Source organism: Necator americanus, chromosome I (assembly GCF_031761385.1).
Source record: "Necator americanus strain Aroian chromosome I, whole genome shotgun sequence".
In the NCBI taxonomy this organism is placed as follows: Eukaryota; Metazoa; Nematoda; class Chromadorea; order Rhabditida; family Ancylostomatidae; genus Necator; species Necator americanus.
Genome location: NC_087371.1, coordinates 14786728 through 14812918, shown reverse-complemented (window position 1 = coordinate 14812918; position 26191 = coordinate 14786728). Strand labels below are relative to the sequence as shown.

Here is a 26191-nt window from a genome sequence, read left to right as displayed (position 1 = left end):
GAAGGAAATCAAATGAATGTTACGGATCTCCTCCGGACTCATTTATTTTCTGGGTGTCTAGGAAAAAATGGAGGAGGAAACGTGCAATAGATTGTAGGAAAGATAGAGACGCAGAAATATTACCAGAAGACGGCAAGTATTGTGCATAGATATCATAACCTCTATTCTTTTAGGAATGAAAAGGAATCCTGCATATTTATATTTAAAAAAATGCTCATTAAAACCTTCTTTAGAGAATCTGAGCCTATAAAATTCTCAAGACTGCAGGTTTTAGAGAGAAAAAAGATAAAGGAAGGGAATTTCGCGAATCTGAACATGAATATGAAGCTTCGACTACTGCAACTTACAAAAAATACAGTAATTATAGTGAAATCCCACAAAAATTCCTGCAATTCTTCTTTCAAAATTAAATAAGTTGGTATACAAGGCTTGTCTTTTGTGTCATGGGACATCATTAAATGACTTTTTTCTGTTATTTTGCCCCCACCATGTTTACTACAAGGTCGTAGTGGTGGAGAATTTCCAGAAACTGCATTAAAGCCTGCGAATTCTAACAACTGTTGGAACCAGTGGAGAACACCACTTTAGCGTGACATGATAGGTCTTGCTTAGCGATTTAAAATTAAAGGCATCACCCCACGCGTCAGGGGTGGTGGAGGTTTCAGATGGGTTATGCCTATACGGGGTCGTAGATTATAGGGAGGAGTGTGATTCCGTCCATTTCTTCCTACACGCCGTAAAAAACGGTCCGGAAGATGCGGCTTCGAGCGTTCCGGGCGCTGTTCTCTACAACGAGTTCGATTGGAGCGCGCCAGCCTTGTGCACGCGCCACATCTTCCGGACCGTTTTTTACGGCAATTAGGAAGAAATGGACGGAATCACCCCCTCTCCATAATCTACGGCCCCATAAAGGCATAACCCACCACCCCAGATTCGTGGAGTGATGTCTTCAAGCAGCAGAGAAGAACTCTCCTCCAATCAACGAAACAAGAGCAGAAAAAGTACTTATTCAGATTTCAAAGGTCTTCAAACGTACTCGTAGTCGTCGAGGAGTGGTCGTTTATAGTGAGTAGAATGGAGCAGGATTTGGTATCGGAGCGTTGTTAGATAAAGTCAGAAGACCAAACGAATTTCTTTAGAAACAAACTATTGTTGGATCTGAGAAAACTCGAACAAATGCAGTAGCGATAAGAGGAGAGGAGGGAAACCTAGTCATCAGTTTCACTGAGAATAGCTTGTGGTGGTCAGGCGAGCAGCAGCAGCAGTTATCCATTCTTCGGCGATCATGGTGGCGATTTACTGGCACGCCAGATGAGAGCTGAACGCGTAGCCGCGCCCGAGCTCAGTTGGCCAGCGGTTATCTGGCTGCGTATCAAAATATCATAGCGCTACTGAGAGCTTACGTGTTGTGTGTGCGTGCAACAATTTCGAGCGCACTCGCACATGGATGACGATCGCTAAGGGTCCACATCAAAGATAACCTATCACCGGAGTGTCTGCTGAACTGACGAGTGATGGCTGTGAGTGTGAACTCCGCAGTGCAACGAGCAAAAAGGAGTTACGCCAGGTGAAATCCTGATTCCGTGATTCTTCATGGCACGAACAAATGTTATTGCGCTTCTGAGCAAGATTTCAGACACTGCTCTGCTTGGCTTCTACGTGGTGGATGTCCTTACGGTTCAACCAGAAACATTTGGGAAATGGTCGATTTCCAAAGAGCGACAGCCTCTCGTGCAGATTTTAAGCTTGAGCACTTTTTTGCCGAGAAATTTTTTATTCAGGTCTCAGAGGCTTAGGATATCGCAATCCACATGGATCTCATTTTATTCCTTCACATGTTTCCGAGGAAGAAAAAGCTTAGCATTCCACGGTAACGATTTTCGAATAGAAACAGATTTTAGTAAAAAGTGGAAGCTTGTGGAGGGAGCTGTGAGACACTCGGTCTTTCTGCTTTTCTAACAAAATCGCGCTACAATAATCACTGCTGTTCAATTGGAATACCTAGAAAGATAATGGACATTTTTTAAAATTTGGAATCGATGGAAGAAGAATATGAATAACTCTTATGGCGTGTGTATCCTTCATCACTTCCCTTCTAATCTAACAATTCTTTCTAATATTCTCTAATAATGAAAATAAAGGAAAAATGAATGAGGGCCCACGGTCGATGATTCGAAACCGCTCTAGTAACAACCAATCATTTTCTCCCTCGGGGGTCGATAAATTGGTATCAGACTTGTCTGGAAGGATAGAAACACTGACTTGATCATCGGCTAGCCCCCGCAAGTCATGGCATAACGATTCTGAACTGGAGTGAACGTGAGGGCGCATCCCAAGCAGATTGATGCGCCAGTGACTTTATCCTTTTCTATATTTGGAATGAAATATCTTTCCATAGTAAAATCCTACACCCTACCCAACACAATTTCTCAATGATTTCTGAAGAGAGCTCACGGAAATGAACCACGTGCACTGCAGTCCATAACGCTGGAACCTCTTGCGCCAATAAGTCGGATTCGAAAAAAACCTAATGGGAGTGATTAATTAAGATACGTTTACAGCGCAGCCGCGATAGTTTGTTAGTGTGCCGCCGATAGATTGATGTATCACCAGAAAAGTTGGGAAAAAACGTCGAGAAGCTTGCATGAAATACAAAACGAAGCGTTACTTCGGACAAATCGTGCAACGAACGGTTACTGGGAATTCTTAGAGAGGTGGAAACGAAGATGCGAAAATACAGGCAGTCAGGAAGCAGGAGCAACCTTTTCTTTAAAAAAGACCGATTGAAAATTAGAAAAAGTTCATAGGAAACATACAAGAAGCAAAAAATGCTTGCAGGTTCCCTCCTGCATATAATAAACGATCCAGTTTAATCAAAACGTTTGTAGAAAATTTCTATCAGATGATTTCGGAAGGGTGAAATAGAAGAATAATCGAAGTTCTGAAGATAAGCGTAGAAATGCATCCACTACCAGAACCACCCTCGATGTACAGAGGAAATCCAACTGGAATACGATGGAGTATTAATTTCCTTATTGTTCAGATCGCAAAGGTCCCCACCAAAATAGCACATGACCAAAAAAATCTGACCTTAACAGAATGACAAAAAAAATTCTCTGGATTTTTCTAGTCAGGAGATTTCTAGTGAGGATTGATGAGACACAGACAACAGAAGAAGAAACCTATTGCAGCTGATGGATTCCCATAGCTTCGAAGACGTCTGCGTGTGAAGTACCCTGTTTTCGTAAGAGCCAGAAGAGCGTTTAAAAAAATGTAAAACTTCGCAAGCAACAATCGCGATTTTGTTTCAAATCAGTGAATTATAAAAAAAATCATCGACACGATATCTGGTGGATTTTATTCCGTTCTATTAATGCCAAAATCTGACGAAGTAACGGTCTGCTATTAAGGAAATGTCTTTTTTCGTGCTATACCATCAGAACCGACACAGCCACGATTTTCCACTGGCATTGTCTCCATACAAACACTAAAGACTCCTGAAAAGTGCGCTCCTCCGCTGAATCGAGCTCTTACGTCGGGATCGAGAGCAAAGTTATTAAGTTTAAATTGAGTCGATTGGGAATAGAAGCAAAACAATGAGAATAAGGTCAAAATTCCCAGAAGGCAATAAGCAAGCTCGACAACTGTTCCATTTGTAAGTGCATCCGTGATTTTTGACGATATGCTGGGATTTTTTCCCATGTCCAGCTTGGGAAAACCGATGAGCAGGATTAGTACATTTTATAAACTGCAGTGCAGTTGAAGTAAACAAGTTATTCGGTGACCGACGAAGATGTTCGTCCAGTTTTTGCTGCTCGACAAATTCCTGCCCTTCTTGTTGGTAGTTTTTGCTGGCATTTTTGTGCCAGCCAGCATTCGATCAACGACAGCTTGTCGTGCGTCCTTTGCGTTAGTATAAACATCGTAAATGGCAGTAAGCATCAGCAGGAAAGATTACATTGCTGCTACTTCGTAAAATCACTCGGTTATGGTTTCAGGTTTATGTCCTGGGGAAGAGCCGAAAATCCCGGCTGATACGAGAATTTCTGGCAATTCCGATCATAGCTTCCGTCCCTGACTAGCTGTTTTTTTTGCATTAGCGATTATTATGCGCTCAAATTCACGGATTGGTGTTTAAGCTGCAACTTCGTTGATTCAGTGAACGACAACTGCACCACTTTTTTGCACTGGAGTACATTTCAGAGCAGTAATCTGATCTTTTACAATTCTTTCAAGCTTCCAAAGCACAAAAAATCCTATGGAAATATATACGCATCCTACTTTTGTGACTCCTGTCGAGAAATTCGATAGCTCTTGAGCACTTGAAAATTACCTGAATTTCTGGCAAAATTCAGAAAACTTGTCGTTTTCCGGAAATACTCAATAAAAACTAGAAATAAATTCCAAGTTTCTAGCTCAGATTTTAAGGCGAAGATTAGGGAATTATTCAGTCATTCGCTCGAAGATATATACGAAGAGTTGATATTCTGATCAATTTTCTTCTTCGCATGATTCAAGAAAAATGAGGGGAATTTAGCGCACTGACTGTGCAAAGCTCACTTAATAAATTCTCCACTTTTTGTCCTAAACTGCTTTAGTCCTGCTTTTTGTTTAGTTTTCCTCGAAATTTCGTAACTATCAAAAGAGAAAATATGGAAAGCAGAGGGAAACAAATTTTATCTGAACGAGGGGTTTTGAGTCCGGAAAGAAGTTTTTGCTAAACCGCTAGTAGAATTTAAGCCCTAAAAAATTTGAAAAGATCGAAAAAGATCAAATTGAAATATTCAAGAACTGCATTTTTGTCCTCATCTGGATCACTAGAAAAGTCCCCAAAGCATTTTAAACTGAAATTTGTTTTCTTGGAATTTAATTTAAAAAAAGTGCGTACTTTGGAGAACGACAACATAAAAATGACAAGTCTTTCAGTGATTTGTTAACTTCAAACAGGAACAGCATTATGTTTTAGGAAAGTAGTTTGTTTACATCAGGACTAACAGTTCCACTCAGAACCGGAAAAATCAGGGGAAATGTTGTGCAGGATGGAGAAACAGTCTACACAGTTCACCTTCCAAAGAATTCACTACCAAATTGTTCAGAGCATACAAGGAGTAACAGCAGCTTGTACAGTTGATGGCACTCTGCAAGACTTTGGAAGTCTGGGAATAACTTCTTACTCTTTTTTCTTTCATTTTAGTAATGATCTTGAATCCAGAAGCAGGTCACATCGCTGACGAGTATGCGATGTTGAGGACTGCACACCATCCTGCTGGAAGCCGGGCTTGTTAAGTTCGTGCCACAGAATAAGAGTATGTAGAGTACTGTAGACAGAAAGAGTACTGTAGAGATCAATGTGCGACCAAATGGTGAGCGACAGAGAAGAGGACTTCGGCAAGATTGATTTAATATATGTGAAATTGCTCGGCTTCAGTTGCCGATCGTAACTCATTGAGGATGGGAGATAAGAACAAATAATGCTTCTCTATGCGAGAAGACTCAGTAACACATAAATTTCAGGACTAAGACAGAAGAAGTGCGAAACTTTCTCCAAAACGTTATTGACGCAATGAACGAATTTATTCGCTCAGCTCAGCAATAAACTGTTTTGAAAAGGACGGACGGGGAAGAAAACTTTTGCAGCCAAGCGCATCCGACTTCGTGATCGGAAGGGGAGGGAGCACAGTGCCGCTGCCGTAGCAGCGCCCGCAACGATGAGGGCGTGGAAGACCCAGCCCACAGCTGTGTGTCCGTTCGACGGACTGCGACGACGACGACGGTCCGTTGAGCGAGTGACAATCGGTTGAAAACCCATAGGCTCGCGCGCGTAGGACTGGGTATTGCACTTTTTATGTGACGGCAAAAAAACAGCCGCTTCAGAGCAAATGAGTCCATCGAGCATCGATGAATCCAGAGAAAAAAGGGCCGGACAATAAGTGATCATTGCACTCAAGGAAGCGTTGTTTATTCCTCTCCAAACAAACAGTAAACAATAGTTGTTTTCCTCGAAATGGGCCAAAAAATCGTGTAGTTGGTAGGATCTATGAAGAGTCACAGCTTCGAGGACGGGGTCTGAACCGGTGATAGTAACGGAATTTACGGAAGCGTTCGTCCGCAAACAAAAACCTACAGCTGGCAGTTTACACGATGGACTTCAATTCTTCTTTGTCTTCTCGAAAAAGCGATACTAACGCCCGTGAAACGGCTGCGAGTGAAGGATTTTTGCTTGAGAAGCACTTAACTGCAGCATTTCATGGTTCGAGGCTGCATTTGTCCGAGCCGTTACTGGAATTTCTGTGGACGATGGAAAAAAAGCGAAGTGCACAGAGGAGAACATTTCTGCCGCTGCGTAAGATTTCAGTAAAACAATCCCAGCGAAATCACCATCAGACGTCCGGAAATTTTGTGTGTGAGAGAACTCTGTGACATGTTACTGTCACAGACTTCTCTCACACACAAAATTTATGACGGCAGTACGATTGAATTGTACCTTTTCGTATCTTTCGAACATCGCCAGAGGTGTCACGAGCAATCTGTGAGTATCGATCGACAGGAAAATTGAGGGAGAGGAATTCACTAGTGCGTTAGGATCGCATTAATTCCAAAAAAAAATCCCTTTGTTCATCTTCAATGATCAGCAGCGAAAATCTGGAGGAGTTGATCTTAGGATTTGATAGTTTCAGAATGATCACGGTATTTAGAGAGGTTCTCCATTGCTATCCCGAGAACCTTTGAGCTGACAGTTTCTTTCGAGAAGTCTCAGGATTTCACTTAAAAATCCAAAAGCGAGCTGGAAGTATGAATGATGAAAAGGAAAATATAGAGAAGAAAATGTCACGAATGAATGGTACAGTAGAATGGTATATTTATGTATATGGTAATCGATCTGGTTCAGTCCTTCATGAAATTTTTCTGCTCAACTCGTCTTAAGTAGCCATCTTCGCAGTCATTTTTCAACAAAAGCTCTGCAGTAAAGACATACTCATCTGTTTTTTATTCATTTTTCAAACATTTGTTCATAGGGTAAGTCCTACAGGAATGACTCACCGGATAATTGAATGCAAATCTCACTAAAAAGGAAGCGAAGACCTAGACCGAGAAGATAAAGGATAAGAGATAAAGTTTCTGGCGTTAATCAATCCGCTTGGGATGCGCTCCCACGTTCACTTCAATTCGGAATCGTTAGAGGCTAGCCGATGAGTCAAAGGCATCACTCCACGAATCTGAGGTGGTACGGATTTCAGGTGGAGTATTCGTATACGGGATGGGAGACTATGGAGAGGGGGGTGATTCAGTCCAATTCTTCCTAATTGCCGTAAAAAACGGCCCGGAAGATACGGCTTCAGGCCTTCTGGTGCACTATTTTGTACAAGGAGTTCGACTGGAGCGGGCCAGCCTTGTGCGGCGCCGCATTTTCCGGGCCGTTTTTTTCGGCAATTAGGAAGGAATGGACAGAATCACCCCCCTCTACATAGTCTCCCGTATACGAATACTCCACCTGAAATCTGCACCACCTCAGATTCGTGGGGTGATGCCTTCAAGTCAGTGTTTTTATCCTCCCAGACAAGTGTGGTACCAGTTTATCGACCCCGGAGGGATGGAAAGCTTGGTGAACACTAGGGAGGATTCGAACCTTCGATCGATCGTGCAGGCAGCGGAACCTCTAACCGCTACACTACACCCTCCCATCACTGAGAAAATAAAAGAAATAATCTTGTAAATTTTCTTTTAATTCTATGAAACCAAAGCCCACTTTTTCATTCTAAATGATCTTCGAAAAAATTTCACGTACACAAAAAGGACGCAATTTCAGAAAAATTCTTTTTCTATCTTTCTGAGAATTCTTCTTTTTACCCTTCGTTCTTAGGTATAGCAGCACATGTTACCCTTCAGGCAACATAAGCCGTCAATCGAAGAAGTAGAAGGCGAGGAAGTACGGGACGTTGGCGAGTGCGATGCTTCTTGTGTTTTCTTTTGTTGTTGGTCGAAAACTCGACGTTATTAGAAGAAAAAATGAGAGACTACTGCAAATTTTGAATCAGAACAACTGTCATAAATCCTGCGTGGATGCAGCGCAGACGGTTAGAGGTTTCGCTGTGTCTGCACGTTCCATGGCTCGAAACCGCTCCAGCAGCAACCAAACCTTTCAACCCTCCGCATCGCAAGTTACTGTATGGGCTAGTTAGACGTTCGTCAAGCTAAGACGATTCTGAATTGAAGTGAACGTGGTGGCGCCTACCAAACAGTTTAATGAACGCCAGGCACTTTATCCTTTATCCCTCTACCATGAATCCTATGCAAAAGTGCGACAATTATCGTCTATAATGGACAAACTGACAATTCGCACATGCTCGCAATGGTGAACATAGTAAAGGAGGCTTTTTGATCCTATCAAGAACGGTATAGAAAGCAAAGGACAGGAATATTTAATATTGTCTACTAATTTAATATTGTCACGTCACTCGTTGATTCCATGACTTTTGCCTTTAGTTCCCTCAAGGTCTGTTGATTACTGGATTTAAAGAGTTTTTTACGCTAGAAAACCTTACTTCTTCTCCCTCACTTCTTGCAAAGAATTCATCAATTCTTGTATTTTAAATGATTCTTTTCGTTCTATCGAAATTTTTGGGGTTAGAAAAAATAATTTGGATATCAACATAAGGATATTCCCTCTTCAGAAATATTATTCATACAATTTATTCCCTACCAGAGTTCAGAAAAAAGCAGAAGGTGAAGCAGAAAGCTCCTAAAAAATTTTCGACGAAAACTGGTTCTCGTTAGGCGACAGAGACTGCGGTTTATCCCTCTACAACTTCTCGCGTAGTTCAAGCATTCATACGCTCACCGGGATAGCTTTTCGGTGGTACGGGGCTGAAATTTGTCCGGTCAGCAAAAAATCGCACCTCGTACATTACATTGTAGCGTTTTTGCCCTGAACAGCCACAGTGGGTGGGTCCCTGTTGGCGAGCCGTTGTTTTTTCCCGCTCTTCGCTACCTTCCTTTTTTCTCTCCACTTTCTGCTAACACGGTGGGTCCTCAAATTCCCTTCTCTCGTCCACAGTAATCCGAACTAAGAGGCGAACATTTGGGAATATGTCCCCGCCGACACCTGGATTATTTTTGATGAGTCCTCCTAAGTGGAAAATGAGGGTGAATAAGCACAAAACTCAGTTTATTTTTCTAAAAATTTTCCTGCCATTTCTTCTATTTTTTTCCTCTTGGAATATCTCTTTCTTCACCAATCCGTGCCAAGTTCAAGTATTTCCGACATTGGCACGAGCTTTCTCGAGAAATTTGACGCGTTTTTTAAATGTCACACGTATAAGAAAACTCAAACTTTAAACTTGTTGTTTTTCTTTCGGCTTTGGGACAAACTGTGACAGCATGTGCTGGGGGAGTACCGCAAAAACTAAGACAAGTTCAACATGTTTCAACCGTTAAAAATAGCGTGCTGATTGTCACAACCGGTACGAACGTGTAATCGCGCGAACCATCTGGTCCTGAAACGACATCAATCAGCGTGTTGAACTGAGCAGTTGATTGGGTGTTCGTGATTGATAGAAGGTTAATTTCAGCAGATATTTTTGCGTTTTTCTGTACGATATTGGAATGTCTGAATCAGAGGAATGGTAGAGATTCATCGGAAAAAGTCGCGAAAGCTATACGGAGAAAAAACACCAATTAATCTTGAAGGTGTTAGTCATAGTCCAGTCTCTTAATCCAACGGACGATCCGAGCCTTTATCCAACATACTTCACTGCGATGGAAATGAAGCCATCCTCGATCTCCTTCCCCAGCCGCGCTGACCAATATTACTTAGTTGATTAACCGACGCAAAGTCGGCGCAATGGTACTTCGCTGAAGGACCCAACCGTTTGTTGGATGAATATTTTCAATCCTAGTTTTTTTCCTTTTCTAATCCTAGAGCGGATATATATATCCAGAGCATGGATTTAGCCGCGGGCAAATACCTGCTGGATAACACTAACACCCATCCAAGCCCATTTATCCGCCGGAGCGCATTTGTCCACTTGTACGTTACTGGATACAAACTCAGAACCAATGGCTTTACCAGGTAACTGGGCGTGGCCTAACTTCAAAACCTCACAATTCCGTCATTCAGGCAGCGAACTGTGGGGAAATCTGAAGAAAACTATTAGTTTCAAGAAGGAAAATAATCAGGGTCGCATAGAAAGAAGTAAATAAATCCAACCGTGATGATGTATCGATTGCCCTCAACAGATGGCAAGAGGGGACTGATAGGAATGCGATTATTCATTCGTATGTCAGATTTCTCTTACAACACTACGCAAACGTAGGAAAGGCCTTTTGATCAGGCACGATACGTCCACTCGTGCTCCATGTTCCTCTTTCATTTCTTGTTTTCTTTTAATGAGAAAGCCCCACATGTTCATCGAAATAACTGAACGATAAGCTGGTAGGGAAGTGCTCACAGAGCATGAAAATCCTCTGGCGCTGATCAGTCCGCCTGGGATGCGCCAACGCGTTCCACCTTAATCCAGCATCGTCTGGGGTTTCATGAATGCGTGTGCAGCATTACAATGACTTGCGGTGTTTGACCAACGTTTCAAGTCAGTGTTTTTATTCTCCCAGACAAGTCTGGTACCAATTTATCGACCCCGGAGGTATGAAGAGCATGGTTTGCACTGGGGCAGTTTCGAACCATCGACCGTGCACAGCTGCGGGTGTACCCTGGTGTTTTCCTAGGATTAGGAAAGATACAAAGATATTCCAGAGTACGACCGTCAAGAAATTCGTGCCCATAGTTTAAGTAAAGGCCGATTTCTAACTATCTCCCAGAGTCATTCCTCTGTGTCTGAAATGTCTCATATAAGTAAGACGTACGAGAAATTTCCATCAATTTATCTAAAAATGCTCGACACGTGGAGATAGTTGTACACGGCGTATGAAGATGCGCAGGTAGCGAGCTTGTGCTCAACCTGAAGTGCAGTTCCTTCAGATTGAGAACGAAAAAGCTCCGGGAATCGAATAGGAATGAACGACTATGTGCCTGCGTGGTTCCTGAAGAACGAGAACGGAGAAGTGACGATTTTCCAGAAAGCACGACGGTGGTTAGAAAATCACCTCTAACTGCACAAGTGCCTGTATAGGTTGGGACTGGTGTCTCTTTGTTTTTGGAGCGGGGCTCATGTGCACATGAATTAGTGACTGGCGTCCTTCGGATACTGTAGGGACAGATTTATTAAATTAAGTTCGTCACTTCAGAAGATTCCGTGCGATGCGTTAACGTGTGTTGAAGTTGCGCTAATCGGACATTCGTCAGAAAATGTCCTTCACTACTGAGGAAATTAAAAAGTCACATTTTTGATGTCGCAGATTTTCGATTGTTTGACTTCTTATTTTCAAATTTTCGACGTATAAATATGGAGGCGTAACTTCTAAATTCTCAAAGAACGTGTGGAAAAAAACAACTAAAAAATGCATTTCCAGAAGATTATAAACTCGGCAGCGCGAAAAAAGCAATGCGCAAGATTTCTGCTCAATAATTCCTCTCCTTTCGCATAAACATCCGGCGCTTCTCCTACTAAGACCTACCCATTTCAAAGCCTAAACGATGCCCGATTAATCCTGGAGATTTTGCATTCACAAACCATTGGAATCTTTCTTAGATATTGCTGCATTGTGTCTTCGGTAAATTTAAACTCCACAAGGAGGTGAGAGCAAATCTATCATGCGGAAGTACCGCAGCACACTATTACTGTAAATCTGTTGCGGTATCAATGATTTCTCTGTTCAGCAAACACTCGTCTGAGGTTACAGATGGCACGCTCAGAGAAGTCGCGTCCAGTCATGTTTAAGACGCGTCCAGTCATGTTTATGCATGTAAAACAAAGGGTCGGGGGCAATGCATAAAATACGTATCGATCGGAATAAGATTATGAAGCGCTGGGGGACTACCGCAGGCTATCCCTATGTCGTTCTCATTGTAATTCTACATGGTATAAACGCAATTATAATTTGACCAAGGATTATGACCAAAGAAGAATAATTTTCCTTGTTTCTGAAAATTCAACACCAATTCGTCATGTGTTGGCTGCTCCATTTTTATTTTTGCCCTCCAAAAAAATAGGCGATGGAATTTGAAGTAGAAAAAAGGAAACCCTCCTCTGCTGCTTTTTTCCTAGGATTAGGAAAGATACAAAGATGTAGTGTGGTGTACGACAGCAGATACTGCCGGGCGGCAAAAGGCGCAAAGTATAAACAAACAAGTTCTCGAAATAAATACTCGAACACTTCAATAAAACACATAGAAAGTATCTAAATTAATTGCACCGGACATTTAAACTAGCAATTCTCGGATTTCCAAAATTCCTGAGAGTTTCGCATTTTGGAAGCACGAGAATTTTCCACCGAACTGCTCCGGTACCACTGCAACTGATCCGATGGAGGAAGCGATTGTTTTTTCAAACTTATTTGAATGTAAAGATACTTAAACATATGGTAAGAGCATCCATTTCCCACCATCTCTGAATTCCCCTTGCGATACGGACGTTGATTCCTTCGAAAATGAATTCCTGGATCTTCTTGTGAAAATCGTCCGGAAATTGTTGGATGTAAAGAGTAGATCTTATCTCTGAGCTTCTTCAATAATATGTGCCGTGTATTTTCCACCAGAAATTCGAAGCGACTACTTTCTGCCTCGAAGAGCTTTTGTACGAGTTTCTATGGAGCGAGCGCTAAGAAATCGACTCGTTTGGGATCCAACGCAGAGGGAAATTTCCGCTAATTGCGTTGGGCCAACTCGAATGCCAACAAATGCCGCTCAAGTCCTTTGATAAAAAAAGAATAAAAGAGTGCGAAGAGGGAGTGTGTGTGGGTGTAAAGGCAAAATTTCCATATTGCTGCGATATATCGCCGAAATGTCGAAAATGCAGCCAATTTAATCCAAAAATTAGCAAAAATCATACCAAGTGCATGTCGCGGACAGAAAGAAAGGTCCCACAAAGAATCAGAATCAGTTGCCCTGTGCTAATGGTCGGTTTGTAATGTAGCAGCTAATGTGAAGTTAGGTGCCAGTCAATTAGTAGTCAGTGTGCATCGTTATAACCGTGGGAAAATGAAGAGAAAAAAGAGAAAAGAAGAGAAGGAAAAGAGAGAGAAAGAAAGAAATTTAATAGAAAGACGTAGTTTGCCTTAACATCAGGCTGAAAAGTATTATTTTAAAAAATCCCAGCTAATTACCAATGAGACATGGGAAATTTCATCCTAGAACAAGGAATCGCTAGGTCTAAAGAAAAGAGACCATATAATCAGAAGTGAGTCCTCGACATATGGTAAAGAACATACAAAGGATACGAGACCTGAGAAATTGGAAAATTTCCAGATGTGCTGGGAACAAAATGGTGGGAAATCCTAAGAATTCACCACGAAAAAGCGAGAAATTGTGGGAAACGGGAAACTAAATTGAACTGATCCAGAGAAAATTGGAAAAGTCGTAACGTCTTGGTGAATTCTAGCTGGAACGAGTGAAACAACGGCCAATCGGAAGCACATATGTGTGTATGTATATGGCGGCGCAAGTGAAGTGCAGAATACCCAATGAATAGGCAGAAAACGGGCTGAAAAACTGCAGCTGGAGGCACGTCACAGCCCCCGGGAAAAGACTGAAAATGGCTTAGGAAACACTGAGAGGAACGTCCATTTGGTCTGTCGTAAATCATCCAAAGACACAGCGATCCCCAACTTTCTTCTTCTCTGACATTTTCAGGATTCTTTGCTTTGGAGGGGTCCATAGTCGAGCATTGAAGAGATTTCGAGAGATTTCCCGTTATTTCTTGAGCTCTTCTCTTTATTCGGCAGAGGAGTGGATCTCATCCCATTCGAGCGCCGTGGAAAACATAAAAAAGAAAGCGATACCTCGAATCCGGATCCCAAGATTGGACCAGCGCTGCCGATGTACAGCTTGTGTGCATCTTCCATGACTAATTGAGGCAGATCGCTTATCTGAAACGGGAACGGAGATTCTGGATGTTGTTGGGAAATTTACGGATACTCAGTAGAGATCAATTGCGCTAGGAAGTTCTGCACACTTCAAGCGTAAGTAGATAATTTGCCTGTCAATCTCTCCGCTGCCACTCGGCGAAGATATCCGAGAAATTTTCTTTTGAAATTCAAAAGTTTCATTGAAAAATGTTACGCGTTCACGTCTCGTTTCCATTCTATTACTATCTTTTCCTCCTACAATTGAGTTTAGTTCTTGAAAACTTGCTTTTCTACCTTCACTTTTTAGCATTCTAAGAAAAAAAGTAGCAAATGATGACTTTTGATGGTCTTTATTGAGTTATTTCTTTTCTTTATTTTCCTAAGCCAACCACTAGCCTGCATGTAAAGATGTGTTTTTACTTGAATTTAATTTTTTAGACGGAAATTTTAAAAAAAATCTTTACCACCCTTTCTTTCTGCTCTTCTCAATGGTTTATTTCGTCTTGATCATGACTAGTGATCATCAATTAATATGCAAAGGCGGAATCTATCTACTGTTGCTATCAAGGATTCCTAGAGTCTGGAAGCGTTTGGAAAACTGTCGTCGACTACATCATCAATAATTGCGCACAATTTCCCCTCTGGGGATATATGTATTTATTTGAAAATTTCTTTTAGCGGTGAAACGTTAAGGACCACAAATCGCTGAGTCTGATTTTCAGGCTGAAGGCGAATCCCATCTCAAAAAACGAAACGAAATATCAACTCTCCCTTATCCTCCTTTCCCTCGTATTTCTCCTTCTGCCGTTCCGGCGTAGTGAATATGGGATTTATTGGATTTCTGAACTACATAACACTAGGTACATAGCGCAAAAATATAGGCGAGAAAAACTGAAGTATCCCATAATTCACAAAATATTATAAAAACTGCCAATAGCGAAGTGATTAGTGTATATTGCAGTAACCAACATCTTCCAGAAATCGTAAATTTCCCCTCTCCTTGAAGCATCCATGTTCAATTCTCTTTACCGCCTTGCACGAGAACCATTTGCAAAAGGTGAACTTTTAAAGGGCACATTTATCTTCCTTGTTGTCGCCCTCCGAATTTTGCTCTATCTCGCTCAAAAAAAGAAAGTGAACTCTTTTACTCAATGAAACGTAGATTATTGTCTGGAATGTTGAGAGAATTTCCTACTTTCTTTGCTTTTTTCTGACATTTATCTTATGACGTCAGCGAAAGTTTGGAAAATCTGGAAAATGTAAGTTGAAAAGATTGAATGGTCAAAGAAAATGCTTCTTTTCTTTTCTCTTTCTTTCTTTCTTTGCAATCCTTTCTTTGGACATTTCTTTGGATTACAGTAGTCCACAAAAAAACTTTTCAAGAATCTGAACTGAACATCCAGATGCCAGATGACAACAAACCCCTAATAATGACTGTGTAATCGACATTTGTCAAGCCGGGATTTTCATTAGTATGAAGTGTAGTGGGAGTATTCATAGACTGAATTTCCTTCACCAGTGAGAGGGTACTGTAGAATTCAAATGGGATCTCAATCGAAACCTGAGTCAGTATCCAGTATTTATTCCCGGGAGGATAAATACGACGAAAGTAGAAACATCGACAAGTTAGTTTTTCAACCGTTCGATCCATTATTAATTTGTTAATTTTCTGGCGCGAATTCGGCGCAGTGCTATTTCGTAGCGGGACCAATCGCTTGTTGGATAAGCATTTCCAATGCTAGGACAAGTGGATATGTATTTCCTCTGCATTTATCCGCAGGCAGTTTTTTCTTGAATAGCGGTACGACCGAAGCTCTCTTATTCACCAGCACGAAATTTATTCGATTTAAAAATGAAATTGGATGCGGGCACGGAAATCTAGAAAAGTCATTTTGGGGACCAAGGAATTTCCTTTGGAAAAATTCGGACCTCTCTTTCCGCGAATCGTATACACTTGAAGTATAGCGTGACGGAGTCCTTGTTAACTTCAAAAGCGATCTGTGTCCATTGCTGCACGAATTCCGGCACGATAAACGAGGCGATCGCACGCGACGTCGCGTCGCGACGAGACGAATAGATCAGCGATATGTTCGTCTGACCAGATCCTGAAAATAGGCTTTGGTTCTCGTTTGCGATATTCAATAGGTCACAAAGAAAAATCTTCACCAGCTGGCTCCAATAAAACACCGACATCCACCATAGTGTCGTATGGATTAACGATAGCAAAGAGATAACCGCCTCGTCGATCCATTGGCTTCACCGAGGCAAGCAACGAGAATTGCGGGAAAAATCGCCTCGGTAAGTATAGCCGGTAGGGGACGGCGATTTCGACGCCTCTCTGATAAAAAAGCGTATTGAATCTGTCCTCGAATTTCCCTTATTTTCTCGTATTCTTGGAATTTTCGGAAAAGAAAAAGCAAAACGAGAATTTTGCAACAAAATAACATAATTAATATCATAAAAATTACAATATTCATGTGCGATCCATCAACAGAAAGGCTGCTCAGGACCAAGGTATTTCCTCAAAATAGGTGTAATAGCTAAGTTGAGCAAGAAGATTCCGGCAACATGCTCGGAAAAATTCAGTGACGAGTCCAAAAAAAAGGAGTGAGAAACAGTTTTGTCTAATGATGATGATGATCCCCGTGATTAGACTGTAGGCCCTACAGAGGAGTTTTTCTGGAGTATAAGAGGTCTCAATAACAATAATAAGCACAATAAGTTACTTACGCTTTATTAATTTTTACAAAAATAGATAATTTTTCAATGCCAGGTATGTTTGTCCCATGACTCAATAGTTGAGTTGACGAAAGACTGGTGAAATGTTCTGAATTTGCGTATGAAAGTCATGAAAAGAATTCTTTTTGCACTCGACTAGGAAAAAATCAGGGAAAACTCATTTATACTAATAGACTCATTTTTGAAGGAGACTAGCAATAGTGACTGTTAGCAAAGGAAGTAAATTTTACAGAAAAAATCCGAAGATCTGCAAGAAACTGCGTCTAGTAAAAAGAGGGGAAAACCTCCGGTGAATTACTTGAACTCTCCTAAACACATTGCAACAAATTCTGTGGGTTGCTGTATCATCGGCACGAAATAATTACCTGGATTCCAATAGCCGGTAAGCTATCGATACCCTTCGCTCGGAAAACCCGTGGATCACTGTTGAGGGCGCTTTCGACGGGGACAAGCAGGTCCACTTCGGTTTCGCCATCTGAAATTGAAATTTCTAGGATCGTGGAATTTTGGAATTTGGTTTTTTTCAAGGACATAGGTAAGCCGATTGTGGATTGTAGAGATATTTTTTGACTTTTTCCTGACTGTAGTGTATAAGATATAAAATAAGATACCGTGCAATAAAAAATACATACAACACCGCTACTAACCGTACCGTATATAAAGCATATGAAAAATATAATATAAATATAATATGAAATACATAAACGAGTCAAGAATTTAATAGTGGTAATTTCAGTGTGAATATGCAATACAGGACTATGCAGAGGTTAAAAATAAGCGAAAAACCTCTCCAATCTCTAATAATTGGCCACCACGACGAGCTGTTTGAGAGGGAATGTGTTGAAGGTGTTTTTCCTTGCATTAGTAGAAATACTAATATATACATATATATTTACATCTGTTCTGTCATGTTAGTGTAGTGCTATTTTTTTTTATTATTATCAAATTTCATTACTTATTATCATGCACATGGCTATATTTTTATTATTTGTTATTATACTTTATTAAAGTATTATCTATTTACCATTATTTACCAATTCAAAACGAAAACAAACTTAAGCAAAACCCATACACCTAATAAACCTCTCTATCCCATTGAAAACATCATAAAGTTGCGGAAGATAAATTAGATACATTGATTTCCTTTACAGCTGATTTTCAAGCGTATCCTAGGATTTTCCCCTAAAAATCAGATCATTCCCCGAACGTTGAGGATTTTCTGAAGAGGAAGGTAAAAGAACGTTCCCCATAGGCATTTCCCTACGGTTAAACGAAACAATCCATCAATGACGACATTGTCGCGTCGAATACGGTAGAAAAACAACAGATTTCGTCAGACGATCGGTGAAAATGAAAAATTTCGAGCGTCACGAAAAACTGCTGCACCGAAATATGGTGAAATACGACGAATGACGCAGAGGCGCATAGACATCGTCTCCGAGAAAAACGTTTTGCATATGGAAATGTGGAAGATCGGAGCCAATCCGGGGTGCATTTTCTTGTTATCTTAGGAGAGATCTTTTTTTTTGCCAAGTTATTCTGAGTGAAATCATCTTGAAAGAGAAGTGTACAGCGTTTAGAGAAAATTCTTTACGCGAATAACCTTTTGTCGTAAAATTCGTCGTCCTGTAAAGAATTTTTTAGAGCACAGATGACAGTTCTGTCTTAACAATTAAAGAGCAGAAGAAAATGATAATTAATTTCTTTCTTTTCACTTTATCTAGCTTTAACCTTTTTGCCTTCACTCTCATAATCTCATTTCAAATCACTTTTTGTAATTTCAATTGTGTTTTTTTAAACTACGCAATGGTTTAAACACCCCAGATTGAGGGAAAATACTGTGTGAGAGGAGTACAGGTGTTTTCTTAGACTTTTGGTCAATACAGTGCTGGAAAAGGTTGTAGGGAAAAGAAAGGAGACATTTAACGATGAACAAAGATTTCGGAGAGAAATCAATTCTCATCCGATCTTCCTGAGAAATGGAAAGAAAAGATAATCAAAATAAAATCTAACTTAGTAGATGGATGGGTTCTGCTTTAACTAAAAAAAATACCCGTAGTAGGGGAATATTGAGTGAGATCTGTGCTTTCTTGTTGTTGAATGCTTGGAGAATTCTCTACAATATCCAGTCACACCTTGCTCCACAAAAAGAGCACAACGGGCAGTGATAAAATACATAAAGGTTAAGAAATTTGATATATTGATCGACAGCTCGTCCTTAACAATTCAAATTATTTTGCCGGCTATGAATCCCTATTAGGTTGGTGAGTTCATCCTGGAGTTGGGGACGATTCTCCATTATCGCTACTTCCTTCATCGTCAAATGATAAATAGCGCATTGTGTGGGTGACACGCTGACGGCAGCGCCAAAGTGTTATGAGAAAAGTTCCGCCCAGAATTCGGAGCATTCCCCAAGAGCACTCGGGAAATTTCCTGGCACCTCGACACCCCCTTCATGCAAATTTATGCGGAAATTAATGTTTGTCCCTCTCTAAAGGTTTATTTAAAAAAATTAAATTTCATCGTTTTTTCTTTCAAATCACTTACCTAATGGCCGTGGACAAAAAACGCTTGAAAAAGAGCGAACGGAAATTACGGATCTAATTTTTTCAGATTTAAATTAGCGAGATCTAAGGTTAATTATGCGGTGTGAAAAAAAGGAAAATGAGAAATAACAATAACAAGGGGCATGCACTACGGTAATCGAAGAACAGTTAGAAATAAATATTTGAACAATAGTCCTCCATTCAAGCGAGTGTTCAAATATTAAGTAATTCGATGGCGTACAATTTTGCGTGAATTTTCAAATGAAATTCTTACTCTGTTTTCTTTCACCAATTTCTTTTACAGAGTATAAATTCCGAGCATTGCGGTTCCCTATCACCTCCGATAAGGTTAAGGGATAATCCTGTTAGTATTTAGATACTTTGGGATGATAAATGTATTTTCGTGGTTATGAGTTTCGTAGCCGAATGTCTACCACTCTTCCTTTGACCTTTCGACATCCATAAAACGGAGAGGTAATGAAGGAGGACAGGACGGATAGGAAGGAATAGCGGTTGCAATATTATTACTGCTATCCTTATCGAACGATAAGGAATAAACGATAAAGTCGAAAATGTCGGGCGCGCCGATCAATCCGCTTGAGATGCACCAGTAGACTTCAATTCAGAATCGTTTATTTCTATTAAATATTATTGTTTAAGGTTTACAAACCCTTCTCTGGCCTAAGCAATGACTAAAAGGAGCCTAACCGATGTATCAGCTGGGCTTTTACCCTACCAGATGAGGATGGCACCAACTTATCGACCCAGGAAGAGTGAAATGCTTGGAAGGCACTAGAGCGGCCTCGAACCGTCTACCGTGCAGTCGCAGGTGAAGCTCTTAGGGACTCCGCTAAACACCATCCCGTTATCTTCATCATCCTTATTAAATTATTATTACATTAAGACTACTATTATAATTTGCGGTATACTCACTGAAATAGGAGGATTTATTGGATTTTTTGGAAGTTCTGCAAGAAAAAAGCGATGAGAATCACAGTTCTCCAATCCTAAATGTTACAGGCTGTATGAGGAAGATGTTGCCTTGACCTCAGCCTCTTCTCGTTTATGATCACCAATTGAAAAGATGAAACCCAATGGTGTGGGGTTTTTGATTCACACTCGAATATTTTACACCAAGATTTCCTAAGGATAAACAGATAAACAACTAAAATTTCCCTCTTTATAGAGTTGTAGGTTTTTTTGTGACAGATTTCTAACCGCACATTCCAATTTTCGAGCGCAAAAGCTTATGTACCTGCGTACAGGTCCCAACATTCGTTACACTGCACTCACCGTAACAATGAAGGAGCGCAGCGCAACGATGGAATTAATGCACTGTGCTCTCAACTGCTCTCTAACCAGCTGAAACAATCAATCTGGAGAAAAATTTCTTCGGAAAGCTAGAAGTTTCCCGTTTCTAAATCAGCAGGGTGAAAATCACAGAAAAATCCACGAATGACATAAATTTCACATACACCCGCAGCATTTTATAATCCACATGCTTCGACTTTCATCCCATAAAGGAACGAAATAATGAAAAAAATGTAGGCAGGCAGTTTTACATTAAATACAAGTATTCATCCCTTTTGTCTTCTTTCCTTCATTTTTATTTTTCACTGCTTGCGTTCAAATATCCACACTAAATTTTGAAAAAAAAACTTATTCAGGTGACTACCTACATTTCCCAGGGAATATGGATGTCTAGCTAGTGCCGACAATTCCAAACGAGCTGCAATCGCCAACCAAAAACCGATTCGACAAACTTTTTCAGTGCTGTAATTATGTTTTTCCACTCTCAAACTGATTTCACCACAGCTCAAATGGCGAAGGTCAAGGAGCGTGATGTTCAGGAAATGAGAAAATTTCGGCTCACTAGCTCCCAGAAAAAAAACTCCTAATGCCATGGAAAAAAGGAGAAATGGAGTATTAAAGGGTGCATCTGAGAGCTCTACAGAAAAAAAATCAAAATCAAAGCAGATGATCGGTCAGGCACAATCTGGATTAAATCCTGATCTAAAATTCAGCCTATGACGGGGTGAGTCTATGCCTATAGCAATTTTTTCCTTTACAATGAAAAAACTGAAACGGAAATTTCGACGAAAATCCATTTCTCTTCTCCTCTTCAATTCTCCCTCTTCTTTTTTTCTTCTCTCCTTTATCTTGAAAAGCAAAAGTCGCATTGCAATTATATCGTTGCCACGAAATCTCTCAGTCCCGGTCTAAGTGCGCCTAACGGGTCCTCAAACCCCTCATTCCTTATCGAAGCTACGATCTGACAAGCGATAGGGCAGCAAATATTGACCATATCAAATACCCGTCAGGATGTTGGGATGTCCACAGCCGCTCCTAACATGGTCCTTAGGGGGAAGGGTCACGGAAGCCTAAGAACAGAATCCACCGTTCAAGAGAAACTTGGGGACGAAGAGCGTTGGGGTCTACGATCGTTCCACAACAAAAAAAATCACCAATTCCCACGACGATTGCCTCATTCGCCGCCTCTTCGCGTAATCGCCGCACCGTCCGCCTACGCGTTACGGTATCGCGATCATCGTCCTTTCGTACTTTTATGACTTATTATAATGACTAGGATTGCTGCTGATCGTTTAATGAGTTCGGACACACCCCAACCACCGCATCCTTGTCGGCACAGACCCGTCATGGGGACTGTTTATGGATCTAGTATCAACGGGTGCAGTTAAGTGATCGTAAAAATAATTGGCGCTGGGAGTCTTCACATCGCGTTACGATCGGCTCGTTAGAGTTTTGGACTGTGGAAGGAGGATTCTGTGAGATTCATTGAGCATATTCTTCCCCACACATATGATCAAATCAACTCCGCATGTGACAAATTCCAGGAGAACCGCTATGACTTCGCCTACCTGGTCCTGCAGGATGAAATGAAGGCATAACTAGAAATCCATAACTGTTCTCCGTAAAACTTCTGTTTGAAGTCCTTTTCAAAGAAAAAGTTGAAATCACTTTTAAAAACGTCCATTAGAATTCTAGCGCCGCCAATTTTTTTAAAGGAAAAAGTTGAAAAACTCAATCGGAATAAGTTTTGCAACAGTTAGCACTCTGGGACTTTCTGTTTCTTTAATTTTTGAAATTCGACAATGAGGTCCATTATTCTGCTTCATCCACTTTTCCTGGTTTACGAACGTTTTGCAGGAATTTTCACGCTTTCTCACATGTAAATTTCAACTCCAAAAGAACATTCCATCTTACTACTGAAAGAGCCTATTTTTTATTGTTCAGATTTTTCAACTTTTTTTCTTAAATTTTATGTGTAGACAACATCTAAACGTTTGCTGAAGTTGTGCGGCAATAAGAGAATTAGGAAAATTTCCGTAGAACGAAAAGGGAAATATGACTTTTTGTAACATAATTCTTCCAACAAAAAAAAATCCGAATTCCTCTAGCCAAAAGTAAAATGTTAGATGATTTTCAGACTTAAAAAACATCGAAATATCATCAGATTCACAAGAGGATTATTTCTTATGATTTTTCGAAGACTATCGCACTATTAAATGAAAATGCAACTCTAGCTCTGATGTTTTTCTAAAAATAAGAATTCCCACTTCATTATAACAATCTGCAAAGTCTTCGTTCTGTGTATAAACCTTATCCGAAAAAGAAACATTTTTCTTCTTTCCACCTTCTATCCCATACTTTCTCTGAAGGGCCAGAAAAAACCTAGAAATCTTATGAGAATCCTAGGACGTGGTGCATATAATGCCGTTTGCCAAAGAAATCGAAACAATGCCTGCTCGTCTTCTTTCCATTAGATAATATTTCCACATCAAAGTAGAATTTTTCTTTCGAAGGTGGGTAAGAAATCTTAAAAATTTATGTGCACACTTCTATCGAAGGAGACATGTGGAGTTGCCAACGGCCACAGTAGAACTTCAGACTACTGGAGAACCCTCCGATCCCCGCATACATAACTTGCATAAAACGGCGAAATTTAGTCTATTTCTTCCTTTTCTGAGATTTTTTTTAAATTAATTAATTACTTATTTTTGTCAATTACGTCAAACTAAATTCATCCCACTGAACTTTCGAAGACCTTTTTTCAGAAAAAAAATTCTTACACTACCTTGTCTCCCATCAAATTTTATTCATATCCTATAGCATCGAAAAAAGTACGCAGTCATAACCCATTCGTTTTTCCTATACTAAAAACATTTTTTGTTTAAACTGGACAATTTTTGAATATAGTATGGCACTTCCTCAAAAAAATCAAAGAAAGCACTTTTCGATTCGACAAGAAAATATACTTTAATGTAGAATAAAGATAAGCATTGTTTGATCCAAAAATTGATCACTTTAAAGTAAAAAGAAGATATAAGCTAAAGTTTTCTACCTCTCAGAGAATAATGGCTCCTGTAATCTTTCCACATATAACCAACTAACAAATTAAATGTTATGTATTTATATTTTTCGTAAAAATAACCCGTTTTTTTTTAGAAACTTTGTAATTTGTAAGAAATTTTCTGTTTCAACCAGCAAGTAAAGGAAAATCTGGAGCGCACCTTCTGTAGGCCTCGCAGTAGGTTTGGGGACTGAGTCGTCGCTGTTCAAATGCGGAGAATGCAAGATTGACGTTTACAGAAGTGCGGAAGCGATGGGGAATCCGTGCGCTTCGGATTGTAGTTTACGGGACCCAGCGTGGCTCCGCTCACTCCCCCGGTCCTCGTAATAAACAGAGTGGGAACGGCATTTGTTCCTATGAGGTTAGAACACTTCCCCTTGCACACGCTCCACCAGCCTTTTCATTGTGTTAACTTGAGTAGATCAGTGAGGAGAAATCGTTGATCTTTGTGGAAGCGGCACGTGCACAGGAGTGGTGCGTTCCAACTTACCCCGTAGGAAAGAACGTCGTCTTTCACACCGTTTTTTTTACGGTGATTAAAGGCAGCATACCACGAATCTGAGGTGATGCAGATTTCAGGTGGAGTGTCCGTATACGGGGTCGTGGGTTATGGAAACGGGGGTAGTTCTGCTCATCTCTCCCTGCATCACTGCAAACAGCCACCTCCAGAATGCCGTTTTGTACGACGCCACCTGCTGCAACGCTCCACACCTCGCGCCGCCTCCGCCCTGCGATTCGTCGAAAATCAATTTGGACTGCCCCGATAGGCAGTAAGGGACGATAGGCGTGCAAGGGTGGCGCGCTGCAATAAAAGGCACAAAACAGCATTCTGGGGACGGCTATTTGCAGTGATTCAGGGAGAGATGAGCGGAACCACCCTGGTCTCCATAATGTACGACCTCGTATACGGATACTCCACCTGAAATCCGTACCACCCCAGATCCGTGCCTTTAAGGAAAGCTGAGGATAGTTACGCTGGGTTCCGTTATCTACAACACGAACTCTACGAATTTCTTGGGGTTTCCTTGATAAGTCATTTTCGTGATACGCTACCTTTAAGTTGCCGAGAACCCATAGATTCAATAGTTCATGAGAGTTTCAGTTTCAATTTCGCAGTTTACGGTGGGACTGCTATGAGGAAAAAAAACTACATACATTAAAACAGATGATGGATTTTAGTTGTTTTCATGCGGCCCGGATAGAATTGTTATCCTTTTTTTGTAAAACTTTATTTTTCTTTTTTTCTACTCGTCGAATTTTGTTTCTCTATATATGGAGACGACTTCTAGTAGAAGTTCAATTGGTAAAGGACAAAGGATACTATACCAGCCCTAATTCAATTAATATGTGAAGAAAAATAATTAAACAAAGTCAAATCAAATTAATTTTCAACAAAGCTGCTCTGCCCAGCTTATCTTCAGATATCCATTCTTCTTCTCTTACGAACCCATTTTGAGATATCATTTGCAATCTCAATTAGTTAGTCTCTGAATTTAAGAGGAAATTTATTCTTGCGCTCTATTATTTTCTGGAAAAGTTCCCTCTTTCTGGAAGGTTTGTGGACTTCCAATCCACTTTTCTCATTTCTTACATTTGCTTCATAGGATAGGAGTTCATCGCAAAAGGCACTCGCCTAGACCTTCTTCAATTTCTTCCTTTTCTTGTGCTCCGATGAAAGTTGCGAAAAGCCCAACAACCCATTCATCATATTCCTTCCAGGACGCGCAACCTCTGTACTTTGTGGCGCCGCGCGAATGGTGGACGAGCATTTGAAAAAGTTGCACGAAGCCCGAGAAACGAATATATATGTGTTGGTGGAAAGAAATCGCTGCTGTCGAGTATTTTTCGTCCGCTCGGCTCCCTCGGGTCTCCTTATCGGCTATGTGAGCATCCATAAGCGAAGCGAATGATGGATGAAGAGTGGAGGGCATGTGCGCTCAGCAGAACTTCTTCTCTTCGTCGTTCTACTTTTGAACGAGAAGCAGCGGGGAGAAGCGGACGAGGAGGAGGAGGAGACGGGTGAAAACAACGGCCACTGATGTGTTCCATGTGCATTCGCTGGCGGAATCTAATAAATCAGAACGACACTTCTGTTTCCACGAGAACGCGCACATCGTTAAGCAATCGGCCGATGGTCAAACTTTGTCGCAGAAAAAACTAGTTGTTTAGCGCATCTGCTGCTGGCCGGATGCCAGAAGAAGTCCATTTGCATCCAAATGTCCACCATTCCCTGAACTGTGAACTTCTTCAACTTTAAATTTAAACTTAATTTAGATTTAAAATGCTGATGAGCATTGAAGGTGAATACGTGTATATCAGCGTATTTACAACAATCACAGAAATATTCCTTCTATTAGCATGTAATTTAAATGAATGGAGAAAATGATGCATTGCAACCACCCAGTTTTTGTAATGTTTTCACTTCTACAATTTCGTAAATTTCAGACCTTCAGATCTTTTCACAAAATGATTTCTTTTCACATTCTACGGTAGTGAAGAATCTGTATCGCTGGCATTCTTTTGCTAAGCGCCTTACTCAATTTTCTAGCTTGTACTAAGAGATTTGCTGGATTGG

General features: G+C 40.7%; 1 protein-coding gene across 5 annotated transcripts in view; it reads right to left on the bottom strand.

Annotated features, from left to right (window-relative positions):
• The window catches only part of RB195_005574 (uncharacterized protein), a gene marked incomplete at both ends in the record, with an annotated part of 70653 nt that overhangs the window by 12618 nt on the left and 31844 nt on the right, over positions 1 to 26191 (bottom strand). For all 5 annotated transcript variants that reach the window (XM_064178168.1, XM_064178167.1, XM_064178165.1 and 2 more), the window contains 4 exons: positions 13894 to 13980; positions 15889 to 16064; positions 16126 to 16297; positions 17064 to 17173. In XM_064178168.1, the coding sequence (XP_064035242.1) occupies positions 13894 to 13980; positions 15889 to 16064; positions 16126 to 16297; positions 17064 to 17173 (545 nt within the window). The remainder of the gene's footprint in view (positions 1 to 13893; positions 13981 to 15888; positions 16065 to 16125; positions 16298 to 17063; positions 17174 to 26191) is intronic.